General features: G+C 40.8%; 1 protein-coding gene across 5 annotated transcripts in view; it reads left to right on the top strand.

Annotated features, from left to right (window-relative positions):
- NSUN6 (NOP2/Sun RNA methyltransferase 6) overlaps window positions 1–17,096 on the top strand; it is a 91,608-nt gene that overhangs the window by 49,962 nt on the left and 24,550 nt on the right. For all 5 annotated transcript variants that reach the window (XR_016391865.1, XM_022580623.3, XM_022580618.3 and 2 more), the window contains 2 exons: window positions 2,938–3,057; window positions 8,777–8,921. Coding sequence is in view for 4 of the 5 variants with exons in the window: in XM_022580623.3 (XP_022436331.1) it covers window positions 2,938–3,057; window positions 8,777–8,921 (265 nt within the window). In the remaining variant the exon portion in view is untranslated. The remainder of the gene's footprint in view (window positions 1–2,937; window positions 3,058–8,776; window positions 8,922–17,096) is intronic.

A 17,096-nucleotide genomic window follows, 5' to 3' on the forward strand; every position in this document is an offset into this window, starting at 1 on the left:
TTAGTGACACTGAAATATACTTCAGCGAATTATTTGAAATCTAAGGGTTTGTTTTTTCGCTTCTATTAACTTTTTTTTTTGCAGTGTATTTATGTTTTCTGATTTACCTTTGGTTAAGTAGTAAGGAAAAGCTTAGTAATAAGCACTTTCTCTTTTTCTCAAGTGATGAACTACCTTTTCTCCCTTCATTTGCCCAGCGGTGCTTATCGTAGGATAATAAGCATAGTACATAGGGTGAGAAGGCGTGCGCAGGGCGCTGCCGCGACTCCGGCTCACCCTTAGGAAAGGAAAGGCTCCGCCGTGTGAGACGGCAGGGTCTGTGTCATTTCTTTCAGGCACCAGTTCTGAGCTTTAGTTTGAGAGCTTCTTCCTGAATGTGCTTTCCTTCCTCTTTCCTACCCTCAAGTTTAATAAATATGGTTGTACTTTTCTTATTATAAAATGTCTGTAACTGCTGTTAAAAAAAAAAAAAACTACTTAGTTTAGCTTATTGTAATGATTGCTTTCCATTTCCACTATTAACCCCTAAATAAAGCACGCAGTTGCTATACATGTAACTGTTCCATGTGTAAGTCTGAGTGAGATTCACATGGTTTACTACTAGCAGATTTTGGTCAGACGGTTATCAATTGCTGTGATATAACAAGTAATTTGTTTTCCATTGTCCAGTTTATGATGTACTTTCATGTACATTAGCTCATATGATTTGTTACAGTCTGCTTGTTAGGTGGCGTTTTTATTATTTTATTATTAGCAATGTAACATGAAGATACTAAAGGCCAGATCTGATCAGGTTCTTGAATAAGGTCGCACAATTGGTAGGTAGTAGCATCTGTACCCTAACTTAAGCGTAGATGACATTTGCTTTCTACTCTGCTTAGTGTGTAACCAAAAGTCATTTTATAAACCCAGAGATTAATTCTGGGGTGAACAAATAGAAAAACAGATTTACGTTTGTCATCTGATTCTACATTAGTGATGATGTAAACCGTTAGGATGCATAACCTAATATAAAGTCATACACGGTTACGTAGAATCTTCTTCAGTAGTTTCTGCCAGCCTTTTTTATTACTTTCTATTTTTTATTTAATTTTTATTAAAAAATTTTTTTTTAGAGAAACAGTTCCCAAGAGTGCTCTTCTTTTTTTTTTTTAAATTTATTTATTTTATTTATTATTTATCTTTGGCTGTGTCGGGTCTTCCTTGCTGCATGCGGGCTTTCTCTAGTTGCGGCAAGCGGGGGGCTACTGTTCGTTGCGGTGCCCGGGCTTCTCACTGCGGTGGCTTCTCTTGTTGAGGAGCTCGGGCTCTAGAGCACAGGCTCCGTAGTTGTGGTGCACGGGCTTAGCTGCTCCGTGGCATGTGGGATTTTCCCGGACCAGGGCTCGAACCTGTGTCCCCTACATTGACAGGCGGATTCTTAACCACTGCGCCACTAGGGCAGTCCTGCCAGCCTTTTAAAAAGTGTGGTGTTGTGCTGGGCTCCTTGAATATATTATCACAAGCCTGCACTGGCTGTAACTGAAGAACACTGATACCAGTTCTTGAATGATGTTCAGCAACCTCTTGTGAAGATGAGGTAGTTCATAGGGTGATTGGCTGAATACCTTGTAAGCCCCAGAGTTAGGCAACTAATACTTTGTCCATTCTGTGCGATTATTGAAGGTACTTTACAGAGAGGTAGAATTATATACTTGGGAAAATCCCTGGTGAAATTTGTGGGGTTTTTTTTTTTTGATGCCTCTTGCCTTGCCTTTCTCTGTAAACCATTATCCCCAAATCTGTACTGTTACTTGTTTGCAACAGCTAACGTGGGAGCTTCACATTGTGGGTTCCTTGTTGAGGAGAGGCGGTTGTAAAGGGCTGGTGATAATTGATTATTTCTCACGTAGCAGTTGAAGTTACACAAGGATGTACTTTATAAAGTTAATTGGAGTGTCGCACACAATCATTAAAATTACGAATGTGCAATATTATTTGGTTTTTCAAAACCACAAAGGAAACTTTTGATTTGTCTGACCACAATCCACAGAACTGCAGAAACGCCTTTGATGTCTTTCACGATTGAAATGATTGACAGTGAAAGGTTTAATACTTAAATATTTACAACAGCTGTTTTCAGTTATATTATAGTTGCATTCTAGGTTATCTGGAATCAAAAATGGTGCTCCAAAGTTGATCTTTTCATTGCCTGGTTTCTTGGAAATAATTGATTTAAAAGCCAGATGAGGTTGGATAATCTGAGAGCTTTAATACGTGCTGCTGCCTGGACTCTACCACGTGAATGGGCTTTAGTTGGTCTGGCTGGGGTGGGGCCTGGGTCAGGATGGTGAAAAGCTCTCCCAGGTGGTTCTGGTTTTGCAGCTAAGGTTGAGAATGGCTGTAGCGGTAGCAAGGCTGCACAGCTAGCTGCACGTTAGAAGCACCTGGGGAGATCTTAAAAACACTGATGTCTGGCCCTATTGCCAGAAATTCTGATTTAACTATTCTAGATGACTGCACATTAAAAACAACAAAAGACAGAACTCACCAGGTGATTTTGTCGTGCAGCCAGGATTGAGAAATACTGTAGAGAAAGGTAGTAGATGAAATTGTTTTAGGGAAACTTTGTCATCGTTTAAATATTTAATTAAGCCTCTTCACTGGGACTATTTCATGCTTTCAACTGATTGCATACCAGAAGGTTCTTAACGTATTACGTTGGATTGGAAATTTCTGTCCTCTTTGGCCATTACATTAACGTTATCTTTGTTGGGGTGAAGCATCACTATCATCTCTAGATGGGGAATCACTGAATCTTCAGTGGCCACATACGTGTTTTAGTGTCTTTATATTAGAGTTCAGTTTTTAATGTGTCGTGTCTTTACGTCCTCTGATTCTGAAACTTAAAATGATCTCGAGTCACTGATAACAAATTAATTTTTTTTTTCCTTATAGAATTTGCCATCTGCTGTAGTAAGTCATGTTCTGGATCCTCAGCCTGGAGAGAAGATTCTAGATTTGTGTGCGGCCCCCGGAGGCAAAACAACACACATTGCAGCGCTGATGCACGATCAGGTGAGGCCGTCTTCGCGCAGAGCTGCTCTTGATACACTGCCTGTCTCAGTGATGGAGGTGGAAGTATGTGTGACTTACGGAACATTGTACAGACATTCATAATCTGGTCGATTCGATTCAACCAAAGAGAAGGCCGCTCAGTGATGTTATTCATCACATATTAAGTTCAGTAGACCATTGTCATTTGTGAAGACTGTCTCAAGACCTTCTTGAATCCCAGATTTGCCTAATACATTTATGGAATAGAATTTTTCCCTCAAATGATTAAGTCTAAATGAAACACTTAAGAGATCTTTTCATGTTCTTAATTACAGGACTTGACACTTTTTAAACTATTCAAATAAATTCTACCACTGAAAGTTAACTTGGCAGCCCGTTATTAAAGTGTCCAAATATATATTGTTGATATATATGCAAATATAAAGATGATAATAAATATATTGGCTTGGCCAAAATGTTCATTCGGGTTTCTCCGTAAGATGTTTTTGGCCAACAGAATACATGCACACATACTGAACGTCTATATGTGTCTGTGTTCTTCTTGCCTTGGGGTTCATAAAAAGCATGATTTGACTTAATTAGTAAAGCCTGCTTCATTGTCACAAAAGAGAAGTCTGTCCTTGGATAACTTTAGCTCAAATGTTACAGCTTTTCCTATGTATGCATATTTGCCGATGTGTTTTCTTGTATCGTGCGCTAGTTTTATCTGTGTTCAGAGCTGTGTGGCCTTGTAACCACTCTGTGCTTCAACTGAGATTCTTCAGCTTGAGGAGGATACGGCCAGTTGATGCTATCTTTCCCGTTTGTTTCAAATTCTGTAAAACCAAATGGTTCCTAAAATGTTTGCACATGCTAGTAGCTTCACCTACAGTATCTTTCTTGATCTAGAGTCAGATTTTAATTGATGGACTGATTAAAAAAATATTGATTTATTCTTACTGTGTGCCAAGTACTGGCGTACGGCAGTAAACCATAGTGACCACAGTTTCCTTCTTCATGGAGCTTACATTCCAGTAAAAGGACACAGATGAGAAACAAATGAGTGAGTAAAAGATAAGGCATATATAGCTGTGGGAGGGGTATGGGATTGGGAATACTGGGGAAGGGAGAGTGAGTTTGCAGTTTGAAGTGGGTGGCGAGGGAGAAGCCCACTGGGAAGGTGGCATTTAAGGAAGACTTACAGGTGGGAAGAATGTACCAGTGAGAGGAGACGTAAGTGCGAACGCTCAGGCTGGATGCTGCCCGACTTGCTGGGGAAACCGGGGTCAGGGTGGGGGACCGTGGTAGTTTTGTGGCGTAGACTAAGTGAGGAGCAGGGTGGGGGTGGGGGAAGAGATCAGAGAGGGGGGGCCGGGGCATGGGCGGAGCAGCTTCGCAGGCTCTTCCGGGACTTCACGTCCGCTCCAGTGATGGGACGCCCTTGGAAGTTTGGGGCAGAAGAGCGACATAAGCTTGCGTGCTCCTTACCTTGGCTGCGGCGTTGCAGACAGGCTGCAAGAGGGCAGCGGCGGAAGCAGGGAGACTGCTTAGGAGACAGCAGTTCAGGGGCGTCATGCAGGTGGTAAGAAGTTGGTCGGATTCTGGGTGTGTTTCGAAGCTGGGGCTGTTAGGAGCTGTTGGTGGATTGGACGTGGGTTGTGAAAATGAGAGGCCAGTGCAGTGTGACTCCTTAGGTGTTTGGCCAGAGGACCTGGAAGGATGGAGCAGCCGGGTCGGGAGGGGCACGTTTTGCAGGGAGAGATCAGCCATTTAGTTTGGGTTATACTGCAATTTGGTCCCATTAGACAGCCAGGAGGTGGCGTGGAGCAGGCAATGGGGTAGTTGAGTCCAGGGTGCAGGAGAGAGCTCGGGACTGGAAATGGAGGTCTGGAAGTCGTCAACACGTGGATAAAACATGCGAGGCCGTGAGGCTGTTGCGGGCGGGAGAAGTAGGGGAGGCTGGAAGGCGAGCTTTGGGGCTGCGGTGCGCCGACGCTCGGGGCTCGGGGAACCAGGAGGAATGGCCAGCGATGCGGCAGGACCACAGAGGCCCATGATGCCCTGGGCGCCGCGCCAGGAAGGGGTCGAAAGGGGACGGAGCGAGCAGCTGGGTGAAACGTCCCGGCGGGGCCAGTGAGGTGAGGCCCGAGAACCCCCTCCCCGTGGACTCAGCGCCTCGTGGGTGATGGCGGTGAGTGGAAACGCCTGCTTGGATGGAAAATGAGAGGAAGCGAAGAAAGTGAATCAGGACAACTCCTTTGCGGGGGCAGGGCACGTTTGTACCGGAGGGCAGAGAAATGGGGCAGCGCTTGGAGGGTGGACTCAGGGAGTCCTTTTTTTAAGATGAGGGAAGCAGCAGTGCATGCTGATGGAGAAGAGCGATTAGAAGGGGAAATTGGTTACCCCCGAGGGAACGGGAAAATGGCTGGAACAGGATCTTGGGGTAGGTGAAATGGGACAGGATTTGATGCACAGTGGCTTTAGATGGTGGCGTGAGACGGTTTATCCGTGGAAGTAGGAGGTAAGGCGGAGGATATGGGCAGAGGTGTTGGTGGACTGGTACACGTGGTGGGAGACTGGGAGTTGGCTTCTGTTGTTCCAGTTTTCTCTGAAAAGGAAACAGGGTCTTCAGAGGGGAATGGGGATGGGGAGGGGGAAGGGCAAGGCAGGGGGTCAGGGGTTTGAGAAGACAGGAAGTGTCGATCTAGGATAAGGAGTGAGAATGGCCTATGGATGTGTCATGAGAATTCAGTTGTGTCCCAGGGCCCCGTGAGTACAGCAGTCATGGATTTAGAGTGAGATGAGTTGGGCTAGTGATGTGCTCTTTGGCTGCGTGGGGGGGATAGACAGGAAGTTGGTGAAGGCCTGGGTTTAATCACAGCTGAGCTTTTGTCCCTTGGATGTGTGAGAAACAGACGCACGTGAGTTGAGGATGTATATAAGGGAGTGTATGTAATGTGCCGTAGAATCTCAGCCGGGTGAAGAGCAGAGCAAGGACACAAGAATAGTGAGGGCCGTGTATCCGTTGTCAGTTTTCTAATTTAGCTCAGATTTATACAGCAGTAAAAATGCTTATGTGCCTAGGAAACTCAGCGGTTTTCTTCCTAGTACTAATTTATAGATAAGAAACAATTACCTACTGAGGTAAGACTTTCTGGCATGGAAACCTCCATGAGGCTGATTTAGCAAAAGCCTTTCTGCTCCAGCTAATTTGCCTGATAAAAGATAAAGTATTTCCCACTCTCGCAAGTGCCAGATGTTGGACTTTTATCTGGTGATACATTTTCTGATCTATATTTGATGATGCTTAGGACTGTCAAGGGATTTACAAGCAATCTTGCACAGAAAATAGTTGGAAATTGTACTGTGTCAAGGATGAAATTGTAACTTTTCCCTTTCATTAGTGCAGATAACTTTAATTGTCTGAAGACTTCTGATGAAAATTGTCATTTCTTACACATTCATATTTGACACTATTAGAATTTCTGAAACATTCACAATGTCACAAATGGGTATAAAAATATATAAATATAAAATTTTGTATTTTCAGTAAATACGCTGAAGGCCTAAACCTGTCATCTCTGCACTATAAATGTGTGTGTGTATGTGTGTGGAAAATCCATACACTGTCTGTATGCTCTTCGCATATACATAGACACTTGGCAGTAGCACTAATATAACCTCAATGAGCAGCCTTCAATCTAAGAAAGATCTCCAATAGAAAAAGGTATTTGTCGTTTAAATATCGTGGAATTGATATCCGTGGTTCATTAGAGGAGATACACTTGCCTATTGACTTACACTGCTCTTTGTCGAAAAAGAATTTAAGGTGGTAACAGTAAAAAAAACAAACAAACAAAAAAAACTCTTTAGGGAAAAAATGCATTAAATACCACCAGTGTGTAAAATGAACACAAAACAGAAGGGTTCATTTTATGGAATTGTGGTATTTAATGCAAATCATTTTTCAGTTTTCCTGAAAGCTCAAATGTAAAGATTATATGCTTTGAGGAAGTGATAATTATCCCCCTCACTTACGGTATGATATTTATTGTGTTTGCTTAAAAGTATATTCACTCAGAGGTGTTTTCTGCTCTCCAGTAAGAAGTCTTTCCAAAGAGAGGCCGGATATTAGAGGTGTGTGCATTCGCTGCTGGTTTTATAACGCTGTGTGAAAACAGCCACACAGCCTCGGTGGCACTGCATCACCTCCGGAGTCTGGGATTCAGTCGATGGCCGCCAGCCTGACTGTGGCACCTGGTCCCTGTGGGTTGGCCGGAGTTTCTCATGGCCTTGGATGGGCTCACTCACTTGGGTTAGGCTCAGGTTGGCTCAGCTGAGGCCACTGGAATGTCTTGCCTCTGGTCCCTGCATCTCTTGCCCTCCTGTGGGACTAGGGCACTAGCACAGCAGAGCGCAGTAGCTGAGGGTCAGCAGTGGCGGAGGACAAAGCAGAGCAAGGCCAGCGTTCCGCATCTCTCCTTGCATCACTCCTACTGTCATCCCATCAGCCAGTGCAAACCAGGTGGCCGAGCCCGACTCGGACCAGCCGGGTGTTGCAAGGTCAATGGCAGAGGGTGGGGATACATGGAGACTTGAAGAATTGGGGCCATTTAGGCAATCTCGCAGCGGGCCAGCACCCAGGAACCTGAACAGAAATATTTGAGCCAGAATTGAATCCCAGATTTTGTTAATACTTTCAATTTGTCGTTGTTGTTGATTTTTGTTTGTTTGTTTGCTTGTTTGTAGTTAAGCAGAATTTTGTATAAGTGAGGCTTCCAGTCTTGTACTTTTGTAAGAGCAGCCTTTGGCCAGTGCAGTTTCTCCTTCACTGTAGTTACAGTGGAACCTTATTCTGGTGGTTTTTGCCTACTTTTCCAGTTCAGCTCACTTGAAATGGGTTCCCTGTCCGTCGAGGTATTAACTGGAACTATGCCGGCCGCTAAGCCTGGTGTCACATTCAAGAACATAATCAGCAAATCTTCAGTATTGTAGTCTGTGCAGTCAATGCGTACGTCACAACAAGGAGGGACAAAAGCAAAAAAAAGTACACTGAAACGTTTACATCACCATCTCTGCAGAACATTTCATAGTATGTTTTAAAATACCATGTGACTATCACAACTCATTCACAAAACTGTAGCCTCTCTATTGACTTTGACTTAATCGAAGTGTTCCCATGTAAAATTATTTTTGAACTACTACCAGTGCAGAACATTTGCTGTGATATACAGGCTTCTATTTTTGTCTTTAGTTGTCAGAATTCACATGAATTTTGTTACATATACGTATCTCAGAAAGTATTGGGATGAGGATTGATTTTACAAGTAACATTCATCTGTATCTCAGAGGACCAGAAGGCAAATGTCTCAGAACGTTAGTTGATGCTCTTCCAGAGGTGAGCAAGGCACATCAAATTGGCGATTTTTTAATATTTATCTCAAATGGGTATCTTAAAGTTTCTTTAGAAGATTGCAAACACTGCTTTTGCTTTTGAATTTTGCGGATTAAAAGTAGATGGGCATTATAAGAAAATTATCTGTCAAGATTGTGTTCTTTAAAAGGTAAGACTTAAGTATTGGATGTAAATTTGATATTCATTTGGATGATGACTTCAGCTTTAAAACTGGGGATAGGAGGAAAGTGGGGAAGACTATAATTGTCTGTTTTTCTCATTATTAATAACTTTCATGACTGCTTTGGATTTTCACTTTTTTATGTGTTTGTTTTGTTTTTTTAGGGAGAAGTGATAGCACTGGATAAAATATCCAACAAAGTAGAAAAAATAAAGCAGAATGCATTATTGTTAGGGCTAAAATCCATCAGGGCATTTTGCTTCGATGGAACAAAGGCCCTTAAGCTTGATATGGTTAAGGACACAGATGGTGAGTTAAATTTTATCTTTTCAAGGCTTTTATAATTGGCATTTACAAACAGATTGTCAGATTTTGCTACCTATGTTCTAGCTCCTAAATATCCATAGGGCCTTGGCATGGATCTAAGGTATTTTGCCATAATAGATGTCTTTTTGCTTTTCATCTCATCTTTGAATATCAAGTTTTTAATACAGAATCAAACCTCCAAGACTTGGTCAAACTCTTTGTTCTTAACCTATTTGTTTTATTTTATTTTTTTATTGAAGTATAGTTGATTTACAGTGTTCTGTTAATTTCTGCTGTACAACAAAATGATTCAATTATACATATATATACATTTTTAAAAAATATTCTTTTCCATTATGGTTTACCACAGGATACTGAATATAGTTCTTTGTGCTACACAGTAGGATCGTGTTGTTTATCCATTCTATATAAAAGCTTACATCTACTAACTCCAATTTCCCACTCCATCCCTCCCCCAGCCCCTCCCCTTTGGCAACCACAAGTCTGTTCTCCATGTCCGTGAGTCTGTTTTGTAGATAGGTTCATTTGTGTCATATTTTAGATTCCACATTTAAGTGATATTATATGGTATTTGCTTTCTGACTTATTTCACTTAGTATGATAATCTCTAGTTGCATCCATGTTGCTGCAAATAGCATTGTTTCATTCTTTTTCTATGGCTGAATAGTATTCCATTGTATATATGTACCACATCTTCTTTATCCATTCCTCTGTCAGTGGACATTAAGATTGTTTCCATGTGTTGGCTATTGTGAATAGTGCTGCTAGGAACATAGGGGTGCATGTATCTCTTTGGATTAGAGTTTTCTCTGGATATATGCCCAGGGGTGGGATTGCTGGATCATATGGTGGCTCTATTTTTAGGTTTCTAAGGAATCTCCATACTGTTCTCCACAGTGGCTGTACCAATTTACATTTCTGCCAACTGTGTAGGAGGGTTCCTTTTTCTCCATATCCTCTCCAGCATTTGTTATTTGTAGAGGTTTTAATGATGGCCATTCTGACCGGTGTGAGGTGGTATCTCATTGTAGTTTTGATTTGAATTTTTCTAATAGTTTAGCAATGTTGAACATCTTTTCATATGCCTACTGTTCATTTGTATTTCCTCTTTGGTGAAATGTCTATTTAGGTCTTCTGCCCATTTTTTGATTGGGTTGTTTGTTTTCTTTTTGTTGTTGAGTTGTTTGAGCTGTTTGTATATTTTTGAAATTAAAGCCTTGTTGGTTGCATCATTTGCAAACATTTTCTCGCATTCTGTAGGTTGTCTTTTCTTTTTGTTGATTGATTGTTTCCTTTGCTGTGCAAAAGCTTGTAAGTCTGATTAAGTCCCATTTGTTTATTTTTGTCTTTATTTCTGTCACCTTGGGAGACTGACCAAAGAAAACATTGGTATGACTTATGTCAGAGAATGTTTTGCCTATGATCTTTTCTAGGAGTTTTATGGTGTCATGTCTTATGTTTAAGTCTTTAAGCCATTTTGAGTTTATTTTTTGAGTATGATGTGAGGGAGTGTTCTAACTTCACTGATTTACATGTGGCTGTCTAACTTTCCCAGCACCACTTGCTGAAGAGACTGTCTTTTTCCCATTGTATATTCTTGCCTCATGTGTCAAAGCTGTGTGATTGACCGTAGTTGTGTGGGTTTATTTCTGGGTTCTCTGTTCTGTTACATTGATCCATATGTCTGTTTTTTGTGCCAATACCATGCTGTTTTGATTACTGTAGCTTTGTAGTCTTGTCTGAAGTCTGGGAGGGTTATGCCTTCTGCTTTGTTCTTTTACTTCAGGATTGCTTTGGCAATTCTGGGTCTTTGATGGTTCCATATGAGTTTTAGGATTATTTGTTCTAGTTCTGTGAAAAATGTCATGAGTAATTTGATAGGGATCGCATTAAATCTGTAGATTGGGTAGTATGGCCTTTTTTTTTTTTTTTTTTTTTTTGCGGTATGCGGGCCTCTCACTGTTGTGGCCTCTCCCGTTGTGGAGCACAGGCTCCGGACGCACAGGCTCAGCGGCCATGGCTCACGGGCCCAGCCGCTCCGCGGCATGTGGGATCTTCCCGGACCGGGTCATGAACCCGCGTCCCCTGCATTGGCAGGCGGACTCTCAACCACTGCGCCACCAGGGAAGCCCAGTATGGCCATTGTAACAATATTAAATCTCATCCAAGAGAGCATGGGATATCTTTCCATTTGTTTGAATCATCTTCAGTTTCCTTTTTTAATGTTTTATAGTTCTCAGTGTATAAGTCTTTCACCTCCTTGGTCAGGTTTATTTAGTATTTTATTTTTGGGGGTGTGATTTTGAAAGATATTGGTTTTTTGTTTGTTTGTTTTTACATTCCCTTTCTGCTATTTCGTTGTTAGTGTAAAGAAGTACAACTGGTTTCTGTATGTTAATCTTTTATCCTGCTAACTTCCTGAATTTGTTTATCAGTTCTAGTAGTTTTTGTGTGGAGTTTTTAGGGTTTTCTGTATATAGAATCACGTCATTTGCATATAATGACAGTTTTATCTCTTCCGTTCTAATTTGGATACCTTTTATTTCTTTTTCTTGTCTGATTGCTGTGGCTAAGACTTCCAATACTATGTTGAACAGAAGTGGTGAGAGTGGGCATCCTTGTCTTGTTCCAGATTTTAGTGGGAAGGCTGTCAGCTTTTCACTGTTGAGTATTATATTAGCTGTGGGTTTGTCATAAATAGCTTTTATTATGTTGAGATATGTTCTCTCTGTACCCACTTTGGTAAGAGTTTTTATCATGAATGCATGTTGAATTTTGTTAGATGCTTTTTCTGCATGTATTGAAATGATCATGTGGTTTTTGTTTTTTCTGTTGTTGATGTAGTGTATCACATTGATTTGCATATGTTGGACCATCCTTGCGAACTTGGGATGAATCCCACTTGGTCGTGGTGTATGATCTTTTTTATGTGTTGTTGGATTCAGTTTGGTAATATTTTGTTGAGAATTTTTGCATCTATATTCATCAAAGATATTGGCCTGTAATTTTCTTTTTTAGTGGTTTTCATATCAGGGTGATGGTGGCTTCATAGAATGTCTTTGGGAGTGTTCCCTCCTCTGCAATTTTTTGGAAGAGTTGGAGAAGGATCGGTAAGGGTTCTTCTTTGTATGTTTGGTAGAATTCACCTATGAAGCCATCTGGTCCTGGACTTTTGTTTGTAGGCAGTTTTAAAATTACAGATTCTATTGATATTTCACTTCTAGTGATCAGTCTGTTCAAATTATCTATTTCTTGATTCAGTTTTGGTGGACTTAATGTTTCTAGAAAGTTGTCCATTTCTTCTAGGTTGTTGAATTTGTTGGCATATAATTGTTCATAGTATTCCCTTATTTTTTTTGTATTTCTATAGTGTTGGTTGTTATGTCTCCTTTTTCATTTCTTATTTAGTTTATTTGGGTTCTCTTTCCTTTCTTCTTGGTGAGCCTGGCCAGAGGTTTGTCAATCTTGTTTATTACCCTTTCAAAGAACCAGCTGTTGGTTTTATTGATTTTTTTTTTCTATTGTTTTTAATCTCTATTTTATTTATTTCTCCTCTGATCTTTATTTATACCTTCCTAATGCTGACTTTAGGTTTTGTTTGTTCTTCTTCTTCTAATTCTTTTAAGTGTTAACCTATTTGTTTTAGTTTCATATTACAGCTCAGAAAGCTGAGATTTGAGACAAACCTTTCAGTTTTATGATTCTTCATTTTTCTTGAAGAATTGGGGATATAGAGCCAGAAGGGAAAAACTGGCACATATCTTGTTTTGGAATAAAATAATACAGTAGTTAAATTGCTCTATTTCTCTCTCTTTGTCTCTATTTCGATTTGGTTTCATAAATTATTCAAGAAACTTGCATATTTAATGAAGTAATTAGCATTAGTTTCTCTAGAATGTTCATTGATTAAAGATGCTATTTGATTCATGATGACTTTTTAAAAAATTAATTTACTTATTTTTTAATTTTCTTTTATATTGGAGTATATTTGTTGTTTTTTGCGGTACGCAGGCCTCTCCCGTTGCGGAGCACAGGCTCTGGATGTGCAGGCTCAGCGGCCATGGCTCATCGGCCTAGCTGCTCCGCGGCATGCGGGATCCTCCTGGACCGGGGCATGAACCTGTGTCCCCTGCATCGGCAGGCGGACTCTCAACCACTGCGCCACCAGGGAAGCCCCTATATTGGAGTATATATATATATATATATATATATTTTGTGGTACACGGGCCTCTCACTGTTGTGGCCTCTCCCGTTGCGGAGCACAGGCTCCGGACGCGCAGGCTCAGCGGCCATGGCTCACGGGCCCAGCCACTCCACGGCATGTGGGATCTTCCCGGACTGGGGCACGAACCTGCGTCCCCTGCATCGGCAGGCGGACTCCCAACCACTGCGCCACCAGGGAAGCCCTGGAGTATATTTGATTTACAATGTTGTGTTAGTTTCAGGTGTACAGCAAAGTGATTTAGTTATACATACACATGTATTTATTCTTTTCCAGGATTCATGATGACTTTTAAAATGCCTGCTACATCAGTAGTAATGTGAAAATCCACATACCTTTAAGAAATTATTTTGTAACTTCTGCCTAATATGTAGTAAGTCACACGTGATTAAGAAGCCAAAACAAATGAAGCACATGGAATACTTGCCAGAAAAACAGGGACTATCCTGAAGAAGAGTGGGAGCAGGTCAGATTGAATTGCCTAATTACATGACAACAGTGTGTCATGGTCAGTGGCTTGTCAGCCGTAAAGTGTTAGCTAGGGGTTTGCAGGAGTTTATGTCAGTGTGTAGGCTAGGGGGCTGTACCAGAGAGACCCAAAATACAGTGACTTAGAAAAGATAGAAGCGTTTTTTGGTTTTCTTGTTTATTTTTGTCTCACTGAAAAGTTAAAGAGGTGGACATCGATGCTGGGAGCTTCATCTCTGGGTCCAAGACAGCTGTTCCAGCTTTTATCCCAGGGGGTAGGAAAAGGGACTGGGAGATGCACAAGACCTGGAAGTGGGGTGCATATCCCGCTGGCCACAACTTAGTCGTTTGATCAACTTAGCTGCACGGGGGGCTGGAAAACGTAGTCTTCAGCTGTGTTGCCATGTGCCCAGTTCACACCATTTCTATAGAAGAAGAGGATAATTGTTATTGAAGAACAAATAGCAGTCTGCCAAAAGCTTTGTACTATTAAAAGTGGAGATGGGGCTTCCCTGGTGGCGCAGTGGTTGAGAGTCCGCCTGCCGATGCAGGGGACGTGGGTTCGTGCCCTGGTCCGGGAGGATCCCACATGCCACGGAGTGGCTGTGCCCGTGAGTCGTGGTCACTGAGCCTGCATGTCCAGAGCCTGTGCTCCGCAGTGGGAGAGGACGCAACAGTGAGAGGCCCGTGTACCACAAAAACAAAAACAAAACAAAACAAAACAAAAAAAGTGGAGATGGTGACTGTTTCCATTTTTTTCTTTTATTCATCGGTAAAATTTTTCTTCCCCCTTTAAAGTAAGTGAAAGAGCTTGAAAGCCTCTGAGTGGGTAAGTGAGGTGCATAGCATAAGGTGCAAGGAGTGACCCAGTAACTGTATGCTAGCATCATGCTATGTGGTAGTTTTCTTACACAATTTGTTCTGGTTATGTTCTGCTGTTATCCACATCGTGCCACCACTTAGTGATGAAAACCACAGTAATCATTTCATTATTATTCTTCACAATTCTGGGGGCTGACCAGACCCTCAGATAGATGGTTCTTACTTGCAGTATCTTGTGCAGTTGCGATCATGTGGTAGTGGAGGGAGATGTCATCTTGAAGGTGCTCTCTTTCACATACACATCGGGAGGATGATGGTGGCTCTCAGCTGGGACCTCTCCACGTGTCCTGGATACTCTGAGCGTGTTGGTTGGGTGGGTTTCAAGGGCGAATGTTGGAATAGCCCCAGGCAGCAGCCACGTCCCCATTTTATGACCTATTCCAGAAGTCACTTAGCATCGATTCTGCTGTTGCGCAGAATAAAGGAGAAGGAATATTACATCCCACCTCTTGTGTCACTGTGGTGAGTGTCAGTATCAGATTTTAAGAATGTATGGAATGGACGATATTGTGGCAGCCATCTTTGGGAAGTATAATTGCTTTCACAGTCGTAAACTGTTTTTATTAAAAAAAAAATTTATTTATTTGGCTGCGCCGGGTCTTTAGTTGCGGTACGCAGGATCTTTAGTTGCGGTGTGTGGGATCTTTGGTTGTGGCATGCGGGACCTTAGTTGCGACATGCGGGATCTAGTTCCCTGACCAGGGTTCGAACGCAGGCCCCCTGCCTTGGAAGCATGGAGTCTTAACTGCTGGACCACTGGGGAAGTCCCAGATTATTTTTATTTTTAGTCATACATTTTTATATGCATAATGGATTGTTAGCTGAACACAGGAAGGATAAGGAATACTGACTTGAAAATGCAAGAGTGTAAAAGTAGTAATGATTCTGCAAATTTACATCAAGGTGATTTTCACCAGTTCTATAGATTGCAGTAAATATGATTAAAATTCTTATATAGCATTCTAAGGTGATTTCAGTACTACAGAAAATCTAAAAAGAGAGAACAGAATGAGCTGTATGTTCAGTTGGGCTATTATTTATTAGGAATAGAGGTTATCCACGTCTGTAATGTTTTAGTTACTTATAAGGGGCAGCCTGAATCCAGTCTTGTCCCTCAGAAGGAAACAAATTGTTTTCTAGTACCTAATGTAAGTATTCCAAACATCAGTCCTTGGCAGTTTTTGTTTATTTTTGATGCTGAGGCAAACGTTTGTAATATTTAATGTTTTTGAAAAATTACTCTTTTTCTTTCGTAATTTTAAATTATGTCAACCTATATCATTTGTTAAATGGGAGAAAAAAATTTTTTTTCTTCATATTCAAGGATGAGTAATGTTCTAGTGTATGGATAATACCACATCTTATTTATTCATTCATCAGTTGATGGACATTTGGGTTCTTTCCCTTTTTTGTCTGTTATGAATAATGTTGCTATGAACATTTGTGTATAAGTTTTTGTGTGTTTTATCTCTTGAGTATATACCTAGAATTGGGATTGCTGGATCATATGGTAACCCTATGTTTAACCTTTAACAGAATTGTCAGACTGTTTTACAAAGCAGTTTGCAGCATTTTTCATTCCACTAGCAATGTACTGAGGGTTCATGTTTCTCCATATCCTCACCAGCACTTAATATCTGTCTCTTTGGTTATTGCTATCTTGGTAAGTGTGAAGTGGAATCTCATTGTGGTTTTCATTTTTATTTACTAGGAGCAGATTTCCCAGGTGGCTAACCATGTTAATCATCTTTTCATGCGTTTATTGACCATTTTACATCTACTTGTCCATTCAGATCCTTTGCCCATATTTTAATTGGGTTGTGTTTTTATTATCAGGTTGTAAGTGTTCTTTATATATTCTAGCTATAAGTCCCTTATTAGATATATAATTTACACATAGTTTATACCATCTTGTCAGTTGTCCATTTACTTTTTTGATGATGTCATTTGAAGCACAAAGGTTTTCAAGGATGTCCATTTTATCTATTTTATCTTTTATTGCTTATACTTTTGGTGTCAGATTCTAAGAGTTTTGTAGTATGACCTCTTACATATAGATGTAGAATTCGTTTTGAATTAATTTTTGTATATGGTGTGAGAAAAGAATCCAACTTTATTCTTTTTCATGAAGATAGCCAATTGCCCCAGCATGATTTGTTGAAAAGACTATTTTGCTCCATTGAATTGTCTTGGCACACTTTTCTAAAATCAGTTGACTGGCAATGTAAGGGTTCATTTCTGGACTCTCAGTTCTCTTGCATTGATTGATATTTCTGTCCTTAAGCTGATAACACTGCCTTAATTACAATAGATTTGTAGTAAATTTTCATCTGCAAATAGAGATAGGTCAGTTTTTTCTTTGCTAACCTGGATGCCTTTTGTTTCATTTTGTTGCCTAATTGCCCTTGCTAGAACCTTAGTACAGTGTTGAATAGAAGTGCTAACAGAGAACATCCATGTCTGATGTTCCTGATTAGTCTTTTTTCAAGTGGCTTAGAACTGTAGGTTTGTCATAGATCGCCTTTATCAGGTTGAGAAATTAACGACTATTTCTAGTTTGTTGGATATTTTAGATCATGAAATGG

This window comes from Delphinapterus leucas, chromosome 2, assembly GCF_059928025.1.
Source record: "Delphinapterus leucas isolate spDelLeu-1000000601 "Yukka" chromosome 2, BTC_Dleu_Yukka2, whole genome shotgun sequence".
NCBI classification, from domain to species: Eukaryota; Metazoa; Chordata; class Mammalia; order Artiodactyla; family Monodontidae; genus Delphinapterus; species Delphinapterus leucas.